Genomic DNA, 17,254 nt, shown 5'->3' with positions numbered 1-17,254 from the left:
ATAAATATAATAGTTATAATACACTACCGTTCAAAGGTTTGGGGTCACTTAGAAATGTCCTTATTTTTCAAAGAAAAGCACAGTTTTCTTCAAAGAAGATGACATTAAATTAATCAGAAATACACTCTATACATTGTTAATGTGGTAAATGACTATTCTAGGTGGAAATATCTGGTTTTTAATGAAATATCTACATAGGTGTATAGAGGCCCATTTCCAGCAACTATCACTCCGGTGTTCTAATGGTACATTGTGTTTGCTAATCGCCTTAGAAGACTCATGGATGACTAGAAAACCCTTGAAAACCCTTGTGCAATTATGTAAGCACAGCTGAAAACTGTTTCGCTGGTGAGAGAAGCTATAAAACTGGCCTTCATTTGAGCTAGTTGAGTATCTGGAGCATCACATTTGTGGGTTCGGTTCGGTGAAAAGATGCTAGAAGAGTGCCTGACGCCATCTGTCAAGCATGGTGGAGGTAATGTGATGGTCTGGGGCTGCTTTGGTGCTGGTAAAGTGGGTGACTTGTACAAGGTAAAAGGGATTTTAAATAGGGAAGGCTATCAACCCATTTTGCAACACCATGCCATACCCTGTGGACAGCGCTTGATTGGAGCCAATTTCCTCCTACAACAGGACAATGACCCAAAGCGCACCTCCAAATTATGCAAGAACTATATAGGGAAGAAGCAGGCAGCTCGTATGCTGTCTGTAATGGACTGGCCAGCGCAGTCACCAGATCTCAACCCCAATGAGCTGTTGTGGGAGCAGCTTGGCCGTATGGTAAGCAAAAAGCGCCCATCAAGCCAATCCAACTTGTGGGAGGTGCTTCAGGAAGCGTGAGGTGAAATTTCTACAGATTACCTCAACAAATGAACAGCTAGAATGCCAAAGGTCTCCAATGCTGTAATTGCTGCAAATTGAGCCTTTTTTGACAAAAGCAAAGTTTTAAGAACAAAATTAATATTTCAAATAAAAATCATTATTTCCAACCTTGTCAATGTCTTGACTATTTTCTATTCATTTTGCAACTCATTTCATAAATACAAGTGTGAGTTTTCATGGAAAACATGAAATTGTCTGGGTGACCCCAAACTTTTGAACAGTAGTGTATATATTGATAATAAAAATGCCAAGCGTTTCATATAATTAATATAAACCAATAACAATAACACAAATAAGTCATGCAAATTTGAAACAGATTGGGGAAGTAAGGCAAGAATGACTTCCAGGTACCAGCCAGGTAGTTCATGCAGCTTCTGCACAAATTCTGAGCTCAACCTGTCAACCTGGACATGATAGGTAGAGCCAGGCAGACCAGTGAATACATTTAAGACGTGGTCTTTCTGGTCATAGGTGGACTGTTGTTACATTGAGTGGAAGGGAGTCTTGTATGTTGCCAGAGGCAATACTCCAAGCAACATGGCATCAGGCAGTAGAACCTGCCGGGTGGGAGATCCAGTCCAGCTCATCATCAGAGGGCAGGTGCACTGTCTGTTTCTGAATGCTAAGAATTCGCTCAGTAACACTGCCCTCTAATAAAATAGCCCAGATTAAAACTTTTACTGAGGTTTGTATAATTTGGATACTTGCGTGCACTCATGATTAATGAGCTAAAAGTGTGCTATTTTCAAGTACTAATTATGTACGTAGTAAACTTAAAATATGTTAGTAGTGCTGATAAAAATATACTTAAGTACTATTTTTTGGAGACACCATTAAGATGCACTTAAATATAACATACATCTTCTTCCACACTCGTTCTGTACTTTGATTCAGCTTGGAGTATACTTAAATCCTCTTCTTAGATAACTGTTAATACATTGAGAATACATAGGAAATGTATAATTCAATAAGAATATGTGGGTATGACATTGCATGTTGTAGATATATTTCAATGTATTATCCACACTCTTTGATTGAATCATAAATACATTTCCTATACATTATAAGTGTAGTATTGGTTATCTGAAAGGTGGATTCAAGTTGAAACAAAGTACATTTTTGGACAGAATTAGTCAAAAAGATGTACCTAAGTATATTTAAAGGCACCCAGTGCAACTTTATATAAACATTCAATGAAAAATAAACATTGAATTTCTAGTCTTTTTTACACGTAGTAAGTTTCAATAACTCCATACCATTACATATCGACATTCAAGGAGCAAAGATGAGACGTGGTGGTGTGGTGAGAACTGATAGAAAATCGTAAACAACAACAATCGCTGGTGGGGAGAGGCCATTTTTCCATTGACTGGAATCCTGCTTTATTTATTGTAGGTAACAAAAAATAAAGAAAATGGCGGCGATTGTTGTTGTTATCGACTTTCTATCAGTTCTCACCACACAACGACGTCTCATCTTTGCTCCTTGAATGTCGATATGTAATGGTATGGAGTTATTGAAATTTACTACGTGTAAAAAAGACTAGAAATTCAATGTTTATTTTTATGCCTCGAAAGTTGCACTGGGTGCCTTTAAGTGCATCTTAATGGCGTCTCAAAATAGTAGTCAAGTACTCTTAGTTGTATTTAAGTTTATATTTGGTAGTACTAATGATACATCATAAGTATACTTAGTCCATTTTTATTGCTCGAAAATAGCACACTTTTAGTACATTGATTATAAATGCAGGGCAAGTACCTTAAGTGTATTTAAATGAAGTCCATTTTGCTCTGTATCTGTTTTTAAGTACAAGATTAAAAATAAATATAGCCAACTTGATGCAGTATAATGATGTATTAAACAATGGTGTATTGTCATTCTATGACATTTGCTGTAAATGGACGGAAGGCTGTGTGTTAATGATGTCTTAAACAACTGTCTTGGAATAAACCACACGCCCACTTACTTTTTCCATTTTGCCCCTAGACTAGGCTGGTAACATTACATTTTGCCTATAAGATCTTAAGCTTTCTTCCAAACTTGGATGTTTTTTGCCTAGTATGTGAAGGCATTGGGTAGGCTTCACAAATGAACGAACGTTCAAGAGATGCAAGGGTGTCCTAATCCTTCAGGTCATTATGTCTATGAAATATTTTGTAACGTGCAGGGGGTAGCGTGTATGTGTATGAGTATGTAATGTAGTTATACCAGAAATGTAGCAGGATGTTAATGTTTAATTGTGTTTGATTTTGGAATGTACGTGTGTCTTCCTACTTGACAAAAAACATGACATTTCTGTTACCATTTTCAGGCTGTGTGATACGTGTAGAGCCTGTGTAGTAAGCGTATGACCGCCTTTAGCCACCGTGTTTTGTAGAGATTAGACCTCATGTGTTTTCCCATTCAGTATCAGAGTTTCTTGTGTTTCACAATAAACAGCAGAAGAAAGCAAATGAGCCTGAGCGTCGTTCTAAACTCTATAACTATACATCATATCTATAACTATGACGATATCTATAACTCTACATCACAATAGAGTGCATAGCTTATATGTATAGAATGATGTATTAGTCTGAAAGGTGGGAGGAGATTATTGTTTTCTATTCAAATGTATTTGTATGTATTCATTTTGTGATGGACGGCGTGTACGTAATGGTGGCCCTTAAGGAGCTGGCACAAGCTGATGGTTCCAAACAAGTATGTCGTTTTTATGCATCTTTAGTCTTTTTTTTTTAGGTGTTAATAATGCATTCACAGAAAAGGAATTCAAATATATGCAAAAAAAAGCCCCTGAAACAGAGAAACAAGATGCAGCGATTTCACAGGAATATTGTGAAACCTTGTTTTTCCTGGTGCAGTCAGAATGACATCAACTGCTCAGTCACTTTAGAGGCACTCAAACAAACAAGGCTGACTTTCAAGTCAGTTTTTTATTGCACAAGCGATTCACTGCAACACAAACGTGTTATATATGATAGGCGATCCAGGACACACACACACACACACACACACACGCACGCAGGCCTGAGGTCGCTGTGAATTCACGCTCTGCTTTTAACCCATCCCGGATCGTACTTCCTCCAGGAGCAGTGGGCAGCTTCTCAGCGCCCAGGGACCACTCTTTACATTTACACAACAAAAATAGTTGCAGCAGGTTATAAGGACATGTAAGGACAATATCAATGAATCTATGGGCGTCAGTGCTAATGGTCTGATGGGAGAACCTTAATCACTTGTGTCAGACTAGTGCATTGTCTTCTTGTGCGACTTGAGAGCAAGTATTTGACAGGACAATGAATTAAAGTTTTCTTCCCCGGACTGTTTTTTGTGAAACTTCTGCAACGTGTCCGTGCAGCATTGCTTCTTCTCAGTGCGCTGAGTTCGAAAGGTGTGATCAAGTTATGAAAGCATATCTAACATATTTTATTGTTTAATTTAGTATGAGCATTTTGGATATTGTATAATTATAATATTAGAATGTTTTTTAACACATCTATTGCTGGACATGGGAGGACTCGATCAGGGTTTGGGCTTATGGGTGGCCCCACTTTTTCATCTCCAGGATGGGACGCTGCATCGGTAAGCCCACCTCTGTCCGGCAGAGGCTGGAAGTGGCCAGGTATCAGCGTCCAGGTATCAGCGACTGATTAGCAGACATTTGCATGGGGCCCTCATGCTGTGTCAATGACACTCTTTGTTTGTCGTTATTTCCTGCCCCTGCACATCTGTTTCCTGCACCCATATCGTCCTGCTCCGTGTTCCAGGCCATCGAGCCACTTATCCAGACAGAGGCTCAAGCTATCAGCGGCATACAATACACCACAACTCCACCCCACCTCCCCCCTTTCATAATACACTTCCAATGGTTCCTGCTCTTTTTGTGTTGTCATTAAGGTTCATTAAGCCAAACGAACCACCCGAGTCTGTCATGAATTGTATATGTAAAACTCAATGTCACAATTTTTTTTGAATGACTATGTAATTTTGAGTCTGGGTGAAGAAATTGAGTTCACAGGAACTTTATCAGCAGCATCTCTGTGGTTGTCTGTCCCCCTCCTACACATCACAAGGCTCCCATTGATTCAATACTGAGGCGGAACAAGAGGTAAAGAGAGATATGGGTATTTGTTAATCATTTGGTCTTTGGGATAATGAAAGCTTTGTGCCTTGGCTTATAATGATAAGCCATATGCCCTGAGTAGAAAAAAACAACTAAATTCACCCAAAAACATTTGTCCCTCCATTTGGACACAGGGACACGATTAATATGGTACAAAAAAAAAAGGGATAAAAAACAGGCCCCTTTATATCAAGGCCATGTGGGGACTGTAGGCTAGGATTTTCTCAATAATGTGTACCAACATTTGTGAACCAGAGTTGGCCTGAGTATGAGATGATGATGAGATGTACGCCAACTAAAAACAGACCTGCTTTAAAAAACATTTGAGCATTTCCTGGTTTTCTAAAGCTGCTGCTGACACCAGTTTTGTCACCCTGTCACCACACTGTCACCCATGCAACAGCAGAGTATTTGTTAACTTTTTAACACTTTCAACACCACTCTACATTTACACGTCTCCCTTGTTATTGGGCTCCGTTTTATCTTTCCTTAATTAAAAGATTCCTTTACTGTTGCCTTTGTGTTTTGTGATGTTCTGGAGAATTTAGAATTGTCTTCTTGTGTTGTATTGGAATTATTTTATGGTTACCTGAAGGGACAATTGCTTATAATACCACAAACTGGGGAAGTTGCATCAATGCTACCCTACAGTATAAAGGAAGACACTCATTCAGAAGGGTCAGCTTGCACAGTGACTTAGTTTGCCATGACATTCTTATACGTACATCAAGCAGAAATGTACATTGTGCTTTCTGTATTCACCTATGCAACCCGACAATGGCATTACATGTCATCTTTATTTATAATGTTGCATTATAGCACACAGGGCCAAAGGGACAAGAGCCTGAGTGTTGTTTTTAATCTACATAACCAAATACCCGGCTAAATGTACACCAACACGCTGATACACACTGGAGCGGACAACAGCTGCTAATATTACCTTGATCATCCAAGGACCTAAGTAATTGATTGTCCACTGCCACTTAGGCCACAGAATATTACTTCAATGTAATCGCACAGCACATTATGTTATGGCCTGAAAAAAAAAAGCAGTTGGTGTAGCCTATTGAGCAATGATAACCTTGCATGTCCTCCCTCAGAAAGCTTCCTGACTGATAAGTACTCTGAGTGCATGGTGCTGATGTTAGGGGGGACTGTGTGCAAGATAGGCCTGGCCACAGCTTATCTGGCCACAAGTGAATCCTCACCGCAATATTATATTTACAGTTGTATGTAGAGATATTTACTGAATGCTTAGCTGTCATGGAGGGTGATGAGAGTTCTTGTTTTTAACAAGCTGATACACAGAAGTCGTGTGGGCAGACATGTGGTTCATAAGAATTGTTGAATTTCGCTCTCACCTCGCTGTGCTCTGACTGCCAATATTTACTGTCAGATGAACCATGACATCTGCATTAGTGAGAGGGAAGTGCGGGGCCGGGTTGCAGTTGCTTGCGTGGGCTTTAGTCTCTGGGGTCACAACTCAGTTTAGCTCACAGAAAGTAAGCTAATCGACCCCAAGAATGGTAGTGTTCCTGGTTGCCTGATATCTTATTGTTGTATTTTATTTTTAATAGCGCCAAAACTAAAAAAAATTAAATTGTCTCAAGGCGCTTTACAGAGCCCAGGGCGTGAAGCTCCCTGGAGTAAGCACAATGGCAACGTTATCTTGGTTGAAACTCACATCGCAGTGTTTCTCTTCAGGGTTATGCTGGGTCAAGTATTTTTTACTGAGGTCCACTATTGGGAAGCTGATGAAGACAAGGAACCCAAATGTTAAGAAAGCCACCCTCTGCATTTGCCATGCATGTGGAGCTGCCATGCCATATGGCTTCTGACGCTGTAATGGTTGTGTGCAGACATCATTTCAGCAACTTACATTTGTACTTTATGTCATATGCTATTCACAGCAGTTTTTTTTTGTGCTTTTCTAGTCCTCTTTTCATATTTTCATCATCTCTTTCTGTGAGAAGGATGGAAGCAAAATAAATCAGCATATGAGTTACTAACATACAAGTTAGTTCTTACAAACCAACCACTGTAAAAGCACTGGAATGGATAAATAGCCCATCAGTTATTGCAAAAGAGCCCTTTATTCTCATCATTAGTGTGGACATTTTGCATGCAAAAGCAAATGTATTCGGCCTGCCTGACAGTATGAATTTGCATGGAATAGCCGCAGTGCAATAGAAGTTGAACGCCAACTGAATTTGATTAAACAGTCAGCAGTACTGTGGAAGTAGCAGTGTACCACAGATGCTAATCACATGGTTTTAAAAAAAACGCAGTGAGGAACCAAGAGGGACTGTGACAGTGCTCTGTCTCGATCTCTGTCCCCTTTGTCAAGTGAAAATGCACAGTGAAAGATCCGTAGAGAGACAACAGCTAACATAACAGCAGGCCCTAATAGGCTGCTGCTCTTTATTCTTTCACTCTCACTTTGGTAGACCACATTTCCTTTGAAACATCTTGTCACAAAATGCATGTATTCTAAATAAAACAGTTGCACGACCATGTTGGTATGCTTCTGGGTGTCCAAGTATACACTTCTCCCAACTTGCTAAGGTTGCCAGCTGTATTACCTCATTGTGTTGTGGTAATAATGGATAATGGGTATGCATTTGGCCCTATCACATGTGCCCAATAGAGGGACCCCCACTGTCAGAAGAAAATGGACAAAAAAGTGACGCTTACCTTGTTCTCTTCCTGACACGTCTCTGCCAATTGTATGCTATGTGACGGCTGTTAAAAGAGCTGATGTGGATGTAGGAGAATTCTGAGTGAGTTGCACTGTAGGCTGGTTGTGACACACAGTAGAGAAATAAACCCCACCCTTAGAGAGGATTTGACTTTAGTTAGTTCCCCTTTTGCTTCCTGCTCTTTCTGCTCATTTTCATATGAGCTCATTTTAATTCAGGCATTATAGAAGACTAAACATTTACAAGTCATTGCATTTCTTTACCCACTACACCTGCTAGCCAACTTTGGATAGTATTTTATTGAATTAATTAGTCTGTTCATTATTTTCTTATTTTCAAAACACAACATTCAATCACTTGAATAGGCAATGACCATAGCTAAACTATGCTTTTCATAATATAACCACCGCTCGTAATTTTTTCAATGTTACCTGCTCATGATAGCCTTTTGCCTATACAAATGGACTGAAGTGAATTATTTCTTAAAATGAAAATTATTTAAAATTAATTTTGAAGTAATAAAACATCTGAAAGCATTCATTTAGAGTTCCCATTTAGAGATTGTAGTGTATATAGTTTAATTTCGGGATGATAAATGCTAATACAATTACTGTTAAAAAAAACTGTTTACAGTCATTGCGCTGATACACTCAAGGCTACGCAAGGTAGCCTACATGCTAAACATCCAAACCGCAAGAGGGCGACGTCAACAAAATGAATGCGCCAATTGACAAGAAAAAAAAAACGTATATTAGGAAAGCCTTCCGAGGTCAACGTCCTCTTCCCTCTTGCAACGGGTTCGCCAACATGGTAAGCCAAAATTCCAGCCTGAACCCATCTGTAAAATCTTAAGTAATCCATTAGTTTGACTAAATAATTTTGTCATCTTGTTAATTCTGTGAAGTAATAAGTATCTTAACAATGCATCAAGTGTATTATTTCATTCAATTTATTTGCGCAGACTCAAAAATGATATGAAGTGTTTGGATTGCTTTACTTCCCAGATCTATGCCTATGTTATGGCTGTCTCAAGGCCTTGTCGTTTTTTGGATTTAGGCATTATGTCCTCTGTACTAATTATATGCATTGTATTATGAGCGTTTAAGCCTGAAGTCACCATTGAGTCAGGGAAATTATTACCTCGACTTAGTTGGATAGCTAGCCAGATGTACCTAGCCTGAATGCTAATGAAGCTTATGCGGTTGTCCATCCCTGTATTATCAGGTGAACGTGCCGAAGACCCGGCGCACTTACTGCAAAAAGTGCAAGAAGCACCAGCCTCATAAAGTTACCCAGTACAAGAAGGGAAAGGATTCTCTTTACGCACAGGGTAAGTAGAGTTGTCATTCTCGATTCCGATTTAATAAGCCATGATGGGCCTACATTACCGACCTGACTAGTTAGCCTACAACTTAGCCGGCTAAGAAACCGCCGACGATGTTAACCGCTTTGCAATTGTGTAGGTAAGCGGAGATACGACCGTAAGCAGTCTGGATATGGTGGCCAGACCAAGCCTATTTTCCGTAAAAAGGTAAGTTTTCATGTTCCGAAGTTGTGTGTACCATTGTGTTTGCTTATACGTCAGTACACTACGTATGTCATGTGTTTCTAGGTATAGTCATTCAGTTCATTAAGACATTGCCTCAGACATCTTATTTGCTGGTGTTGTTGTGATAATAGGCCAAGACTACAAAGAAGATTGTGCTGAGGCTCGAGTGCGTCGAGCCAAACTGCAGATCAAAGAGGATGGTTCCAATTAAAAGATGCAAGCACTTTGAATTGGGTGGAGACAAGAAGAGAAAGGTATGTTGTCTCTCGGTTCTACACGAGGGCATTCATGTCTTTAACTCTTTTGAGTGGATAGTTGTATCAATCACCAACTGTCAGAGAATGGTAGTTTGTGCTGTGTTGACATAATTACTAGGCTGGAAGGCTGAACTTTTTGATGGATCAATCGTGGATATTTTCAATTTACTTGTTAATTTTAGACATGCATTGCTTATTATGCTGATCGATTTTAAAAGTAACATTTTTAGTCTTGGCAATTCCAAAAATTGTACTGTTTCATTTGTTGAGCACAGATTTTTGTTGATCTCGTAAGGTATTTGTCAACATGGTTTGTGTGTCCTGAGGTGCTAATTTGTTTTCAATCTACTTCTAGCTCTGATCTAATTTGTTTTGCTGCATACTGAGCTCTAAAATATAATTGTACTCTAGGCATTAAGTGTGACTGCACTATAGAATGTGCTTTTTGGACATGGGTCAACCATTTGGGATTTCACTACATCTTGATATTCATATACTCTCAGTCTAGTTAACTTCCTGGTTAGCATGCTAACTTAAGTGCATATTTGGCCAACACAAAGCACAGGCAGTTGGCTTTACCCATAGCACCTTTAAATAATATATGCCTTTCTGCAGTCTAATTCCATCTTGATGAATTTTATTTTGCTGTTGGGATTTACTGAATAAGATGGTGATTGTGACTGCAGAGTTGTTGTATGGTACAACCTGTGGTCTAATTCCTAAATATGAATGGTCTGTGTAGTGGAGATGGGAAATTCAGGATGCTTTGAAGGATAGTTTTATTGTGCATTTAAACTTTTCATATTGGTGAGGTATACAATTGGGCCTCAGATGGCGTCTGAACTGGTATACCTGTGAGGATGGGGAAATCATTGCTAATTCCGATGTCAATCACTTTGACCTCAGGCAGCATTCATAGAACTGTGTTTAAAAATGCATTAGGGCTACAAAATATCTAATGTTCAAAGTTGGTACATTAGAAACGGTATAATTGATTTGATTGTGGTCGGCTTCATTTCTTACCATGAGGATGGAACATTGTTAACCTTTTTGAGGTTCATAGTTTGTTGTTACTGACAGTTGGTGGTCTTTTGGTAATGCATATGCAGCAGGTACTTGTGGGATGGTTTAAGAGTGCCTATGGGAAACTAACTTTCTTCTGTTTCTTTGTGTTTCAGGGCCAGGTCATCCAGTTCTAAGCTGTTTCATCTAGTGACCGGACTCTGTTTTCAATAAAGTGCTAAAAATGAACCTTATGTGTTGTCTTCACTTAACATTGGTCAATTGATAGGGTCTCTTGAGACTGACAGTATACAAATATATTGAGGTAACCGATAAAGTAGGTATATACTACTTTAATGGGTAAATAGTGAGAGAAATTCAGAGTTTGGGTGATCAAATAGCAGACAGAAGTTGGTGGAACATGTTTAAACTTATTTAAATTGTATTTCAATGAGTCACAGTAGTCCATTTTAAATGTTGGAGTAGCTACAGAAAGGGGAAGGTCCTTTCAAATTTTGAATACAAAAAAGAAATACCAAGACTAGTACCAAGAGGCTTCTCATTCAATTTGGTAGAAGAGAAACATGCTGTCAATTCTCAAACACAATTTATAAAAACATCAATCTCATACAATGGGGTAAAGGTTTGAGGCTTGGGTGGGGAATAATCATTGGCAGTACAAACCTTGGTGTGAGTAGGAGTTAAACCTCATCTAAGGGCTGGGTTGAGGGTGGTATGGCTGCCGGACACTGAAGCAGGATTAGGGTAAGGTAAAGAACTGGTCTGTGACCACCTTGGCCATATTCAGTGGCTCGCTTTTTCAGTGGCCTCTAATACACCTGATAGGTGGCAATACTTAGCCTGGTGACACCAGCCTACGTATTTCCGCCTGAATTGATTTCAAGCTCATACTCAGTCTGGCCCAACCCTGCTGACAATCGTCTCCAGGCCTCAAAATCCAACCGCACCAATCAGCGAACAGTTCAGAGCTGTGACTCAAAACTCACCTTGGAGAAAGACACGAAAAGCTATCGGAAAAGTTGTCAACTCTCGAACATCAGAAAATTAAAAGGAGAACAAGAGTATTGTCTTGTAAGTTTTATGATTGGAAAGGACGTCGGAGCTCTTCTCCCAACTGGCTTTGGGAAGAGTTTAATCTACCGAATGCTTACCAAACGTTGCTGATTGGTTAAGGGAACTCCAATGATTTTAAACCTCAAGCTAAGCACCCGCCCATCTCGGAAATGACAATGCACGAGGTTTTGCCAGACTGACTGACGGAAAGAAATGCAGTCACAGGCTGGTAATGGCCAGGCTAGACAATACTAGCTGTCGGTACAAAAGTTCAAGTATATTTTGTCATTCTGTAATTTACTAAATCTCATTCGCACTAATTTTGCATTAGTCTATATGAGCTTTATGTTTAGCCCTTGTGTCAATCAGTGAGTGATAGCAACATAACCTTTTAAAACCATTAATAGACTAGGGGACGTGGTTGTGGGCAAACAGGATGAGGTTTTGTTTTTAGTGGCCTATAGTTTATCTACCCCATACTTAGGCTGCCTTATACAATACATTAGTGGTGATGAATATATATCCGCGTTAGATGTGTGGTGATGTATGTTTTATCTTTTTTTTTCATCTGGAATTTGGCGTCAATATGGTGATCTCACCATCGGGCCTCACTGACCTGTGCATGTGGCATATTTCACCCGTTTACTCAACTTTTTTTTTTGGTGTAGCATTCACCATTATGCGGTAATGTGCATTTGGGGTAAAACAATTACTTGTGTTCACCTGTCTTGTACTTCAGGTAGACATGTTCAAATTGTGTTTATTAAAATACACATGAAAAACTCAATTTTGCAAAGTGCTTAAATCTATGTGGTTCCCTTAATAATCGTTCCCTGAGTAGTCCTGAATTTGAGTAACTGTCAGTAGTGCTGTGCCTGAGGGGTTGATCTTCAGTATCTGCTTGCTGAAGAGGTCCTGGACCCCCAGCTCCTGGTACGAGGGCAGGATCTGGGTGACATTACACTTGGGGTTGCAGTACTGCCAACTGGGCAGAGTAGCCAGTGTGAGGGGGAACGCTCTCGGACCTCCGATCTCCTGCCTGTTGAGGATCGCCAGGGCCAGCCCGGCTCCGGATAGTGGGCGCTCCCACATCTCAAAGCTGTCCACCTTCCAAAGCAAGACAGGGTAGTGGTGTTAGGGTAGTGATTTCCTCCACCTACAATGACTCATCAGTTGCTTAAAAAAAGATGTGGGATTGATCCTGTACCCTTTCCAGTAGCTGATCACATTTAAGGTGACTGGATAATCTTGCCAGTTCTTTGATTCATAATAATTAGTTCAGTTCTGTGTTTGATCAGGTATATTCTAATTAAGTTTATTGTGATAACTGCACCTTTCTTGACCGGAATTAAGGATCAGCAAGTACATTACTGATTAACAATGGTCAGAACTTTTTCCTACTCCTGAGCAAGAACTGTTAAGAACGGAAGACACGTTAAGTTTTCCCTTTTGGTCTCTGATCTATTGTGCACATCTCTGTGGTGTCTGATCTATTGTGCACATCTCTGTGGTGTCTGATCTATTGTGCACATCTCTGTGGTCTCTGATCTATTGTGCACATCTCTGTGGTGTCTGATCTATTGTGCACATCTCTGTGGTCTGTGATCTATTGTGCACATCTCTGTGGTCTCTGATCTATTGTGCACATCTCTGTGGTGTCTGATCTATTGTGCACATCTCTGTGGTGTCTGATCTATTGTGCACATCTCTGTGGTCTCTGATCTATTGTGCACATCTCTGTGGTGTCTGATCTATTGTGCACATCTCTGTGGTCTGTGATCTATTGTGCACATCTCTGTGGTCTCTGATCTATTGTGCACATCTCTGTGGTGTCTGATCTATTGTGCACATCTCTGTGGTCTCTGATCTATTGTGCACATCTCTGATCTATTGTGCACATCTCTGTGGTGCTCATTTCCTGCGCATGATAGACATATCTAGCTTTCCTGTAGAAGACAGCATAGCACCACTGTATTTCCCATAATGTACCATATTCAGCACCAAAAGATGAGACCATTACCGTTCCAGTCCGGTACCCCTGTTTCCCCAGTGGATCCTGGCTGATGGCGATGATTCGCCGATTCTGCAGCAGCTCTTTGGACTTGGGACAGATGTCTCGCAGGTCATTGGACATCAGCAGTGGGGCCGCCATGATTGCCCACAGGGCCATCTGAGACTGTTGCTGGCTGTGACTCAGTCCAAAGTTCCCAATGACCAGCTGGAAGTTGAAGAAGGTAAAATTCTTAGCAAGGATTTTTCTCCCTTCAAACTTGCAGATAAAATACCTGACATGACGGTGTTATATATACCATGTCTGGATCATTCCACCCGCCAGGCCCAGCAGCAGGGGTTAGGATCTTCTGATTGGTTGCTGTCCAGTCCAGAATGGTCTTAACACTACTCCATGAGTCATACACATCTTCAGAGTTTCGCCAGTGGTTACACGTCTCCCTTATTGCAGTGTAGTTGGGCTGAATAGGAAAATGGCGAATAGGAAAAAAGGAGGGCATTTTAAATCAGCTTCCACGCCATGAACTACGAACCACTTGTTCAAGGCATGATTTCACTCTTTAATACTCTCTTTGGCACACGCTAAATTGTGTATGACTATTGAAATGTGCAGGAAATTTGATTTGAATCACTTGCTTACCTCATGAAATGGCAATTCATATAGTGGCCACTCACAGGAGTACACGATGCTCCTTCCAGTTTGATTCAAAGCTCTGGACATATTCTTATAACCTTAAACATGTCAACAGAAACAGATGGTAAAACTCTGAAGTTCTGTACAAATTGCAGTATTTTTACAAATCAACCGTTACATAATACCTTCTCCAAGCATAGTCCAGTTCATATAGCAGCCATCGAACTTCAACAAATCCACCCCCCATTCGGCAAAGGTTTTGGCATCAGTTTCGTAGTAGCCAAGGCTACCAGGATAGCCACCACAGGTCATGGACCCCACATCTGCATAGATTCCCAATTTTAATCCCCTGGAATGAACCTGAGAGAAGACAGCAAGCTCTTACAATATCATATTGCAAGGCCTTCATAGTGTACCAACACAATGACACCTGAAGAGGGCAGTATTGTGTAAACCAAATTAGGTTTTCTATTGACTATACAGTATTTTGAACCAACACTTAAGACAGAAATGTAAATGAAATAATATTCAGAGATGGATTCTGTATAATCTGTGAAACACATTATGGATCATATTTTAATTCATGGTAAAACAGTATGAACCACTGTGTTGGTTTGACGGTGTACTGACAGCAGTACTGGCGTCACGCAGTTATAATTGAATTGTAACAACAATAACATTGTTGAGAATAGGCCACTCACATAGTCTGCCAGCTTCTTGATGCCGCTGGGAAATCTCTTGGGGTCGGCCTGCAGGCGTCCCTGGGCATCTCGCTGGTGGTGAGGCCAGCAGTCATCTATGCACACGTATTGATACCCCGCCTCAAGCCAGCCCTCCTTGACCATCACATCAGCCATCTGCATGTACAGCTCCTCTCTGCCAGGCCACAGGTTGAGCCAAACAGAGAGAACAGTTCCAGGTCACTAGATTGTAAGTCAGCTTTATTTCTCAACTGTAAGGTTCTCAGAGGCTTCGTGTTGTTCCCCTTTCTTTTACCTCTTACACATGGAAAACACAACAGCTGAAAAGGTAACCCACTGAGCAGGCTAAATGACGAAGGTGTAAGATAGCTCGTGTTAGGTGATCACGTTGTTTTGAGTTATTACTTTGACATTGATGTCAACTCTATATCAATTTCATTTCGTTGTGCAAGAGGAATAAAAAGCACCTGACCAAGGAGTCACCATATGACTTCCGGGCTGATCATGCAACCTCTGACGATTGAGCTCAACAATGCTGTCAGATTTTACTCTGCATGGCATGACCTGATCAGGTGACCATTTCATGTCGTGATCATTTGAACACAGTGCTGACATTTTCGGTTATTCTGATTTACGCGCAATGGTGTGTTCTTTCTTACCTCTGTTCACATAGGCCTACAGTTTGTTTCAGAGCCATCGACGTGTGTGACATTCATGTGGACGCGATGTTGAAAATATGATTTATTTCAGAGTTTACATGTGGAATTTGAGATGTTTTATTGCCTAGGCCAACACTTGTTATTTGGGTCATATTCTGTGTTATTTGAGCTCTTACCTTATGCAGTTCTGAGGGTCCATGTTACAATCAATGTTACACATGAATCTCTCCCAGTGCAACCATCCCATTGTAGGAGTCAGGGCAAGTCCATTGTCTAACGCTTGCACTGGGTGGACAGACACCCACACAACCGCTATAAGTAGGTAAATTATCATCATTCTGTAATGAACGTGGTCTCTTCTCGTCTGTCCACTGCAAACAGTTTCCACACTACCGTGCAGCGACAAAAACGCAGGAGTAGTTTCCTTGTTTTGATGAAGACCAGCCCACTTAGAGAGACGGACTTTGAAATGAATCATTATGAAACATATTTCCTGTGATCCTGGGCTTCAAGCAACTCAAATGTATTTGTAACTGCCTTCCGCATGGACCACCCTCTCAGTTTGTGTACTTCCTGCTTCCTCACGTTACAACGTACAAATTGCATTGCGCTGGTGTGTCACGTCACGTGACCGAAAAATTACATTCTCAATCAAATCTTCCTTTCCCCCTCTTCTGCAGGAGCACCTTTCTTGCTATTCGTGTAACGTAGGCTACCAAATATTTCTTAAACCTTGAACCTTATTACTGCCATCAGATGTTAGGGGTTGAAAGCTTGGCCTGGAGACATTCGTCTATGTCTGTATATGTACATAAATAATCTCAATATTCTGATGCTTGGGCTACACATATTTCCAATCAGTATTTTCATTGTGAACATTTAGGCTGTATTACATGTCTAAAGGCTAAATTAGTAGGTAAAGTTATAACTCTACTAAATGTAGACATTTTTTCAACCCCTCACATTAATATCCAGTTGTGAACTCCTTTGCTGCCACAGCAGCCTTAAGTCTTTCGAAATGAAACAGTACCAGCGTCATTGCAGTGTTTTCCCTCCTTGGTAGGATTTCTGAACGTATAAGTTGAACTTGATGGGATGGTGGTTCTGGACTGTAGTGCTACAAATACAATTTTCACTTCACTGTACTCCAGTGTTTCTTTAACCTTGTTCCTTAGGTAATTGGCCTACGGGTAAGCAATCCCTCTCCCAAGCCCTAGTTTTACAATAGGCTGCAACAGGTTTTCTGCCTATGTTGTGTAGAATTTCTTTCCCTCAATTTTCCCTTGAATTCTAAAAAGTTAACCACTTCCCTCAAATAATAAATATCCCCACAGCATGATGTTACCACTGCCATATTTCACGACTGGGGTGATGTTTCTTGACGTATCGGCGGTGTTAGATTTTCGTCACATGTAATGCTTTGAGGATTGGCCAAAAACCTTTATTTTGGTTGTTTTATGGATAAAATCATGCTTAATCGGACATCAAAACAATTTGATTTTTTCTTGGAGTTTTATCCTCACTGAGTCATTTCAATTCTCTCTGTTATTTCACAACAGGAATTCTCATTGGGGTCACCAGCAGGATAGGGGAATTACCAGGGATGTGCACAGGAGTGGGCTGAGGTTGCTGGGGCAACTGCCCGTTTGCCCTCCTCGACTGAAGTT

At 40.5% G+C, this 17,254-nt stretch overlaps 2 protein-coding genes across 2 annotated transcripts; one reads left to right on the top strand and one right to left on the bottom strand.

Annotated features, from left to right (window-relative positions):
* Positions 1-8,415: 8,415 nt before the first annotated feature.
* On the top strand, positions 8,416-10,758 carry LOC308367523 (large ribosomal subunit protein eL42-like; the record flags this gene model as incomplete). The annotated part of the gene is made up of 5 exons (XM_080841460.1): positions 8,416-8,511; positions 8,926-9,031; positions 9,165-9,232; positions 9,382-9,504; positions 10,686-10,758. 5 exons carry the CDS (start codon positions 8,416-8,418, stop codon positions 10,704-10,706), a joined length of 414 nt encoding a protein of 137 aa, XP_080697586.1. The 3' UTR covers positions 10,707-10,758.
* A 1,644-nt stretch (positions 10,759-12,402) lies between these two features.
* On the bottom strand, positions 12,403-16,076 carry gla (galactosidase, alpha; the record flags this gene model as incomplete). The annotated part of the gene is made up of 7 exons (XM_080841043.1): positions 15,764-16,076; positions 14,929-15,103; positions 14,413-14,587; positions 14,234-14,325; positions 13,893-14,054; positions 13,604-13,801; positions 12,403-12,690 (listed from the first exon to the last, which is right to left on the bottom strand). Exons 1-7 carry the CDS (start codon positions 16,063-16,065, stop codon positions 12,403-12,405), a joined length of 1,392 nt encoding a protein of 463 aa, XP_080697169.1. The 5' UTR covers positions 16,066-16,076.
* Between the last annotated feature and the right edge of the window lie 1,178 nt (positions 16,077-17,254).

The sequence above is a fragment of the Sprattus sprattus genome (genome assembly GCF_963457725.1).
Source record: "Sprattus sprattus genome assembly, chromosome: 6".
Lineage (NCBI taxonomy): Eukaryota > Metazoa > Chordata > Actinopteri > Clupeiformes > Clupeidae > Sprattus > Sprattus sprattus.
Note: the sequence above shows the minus strand (reverse complement) of the source record. Positions and strands in the feature narration are given on the sequence as shown.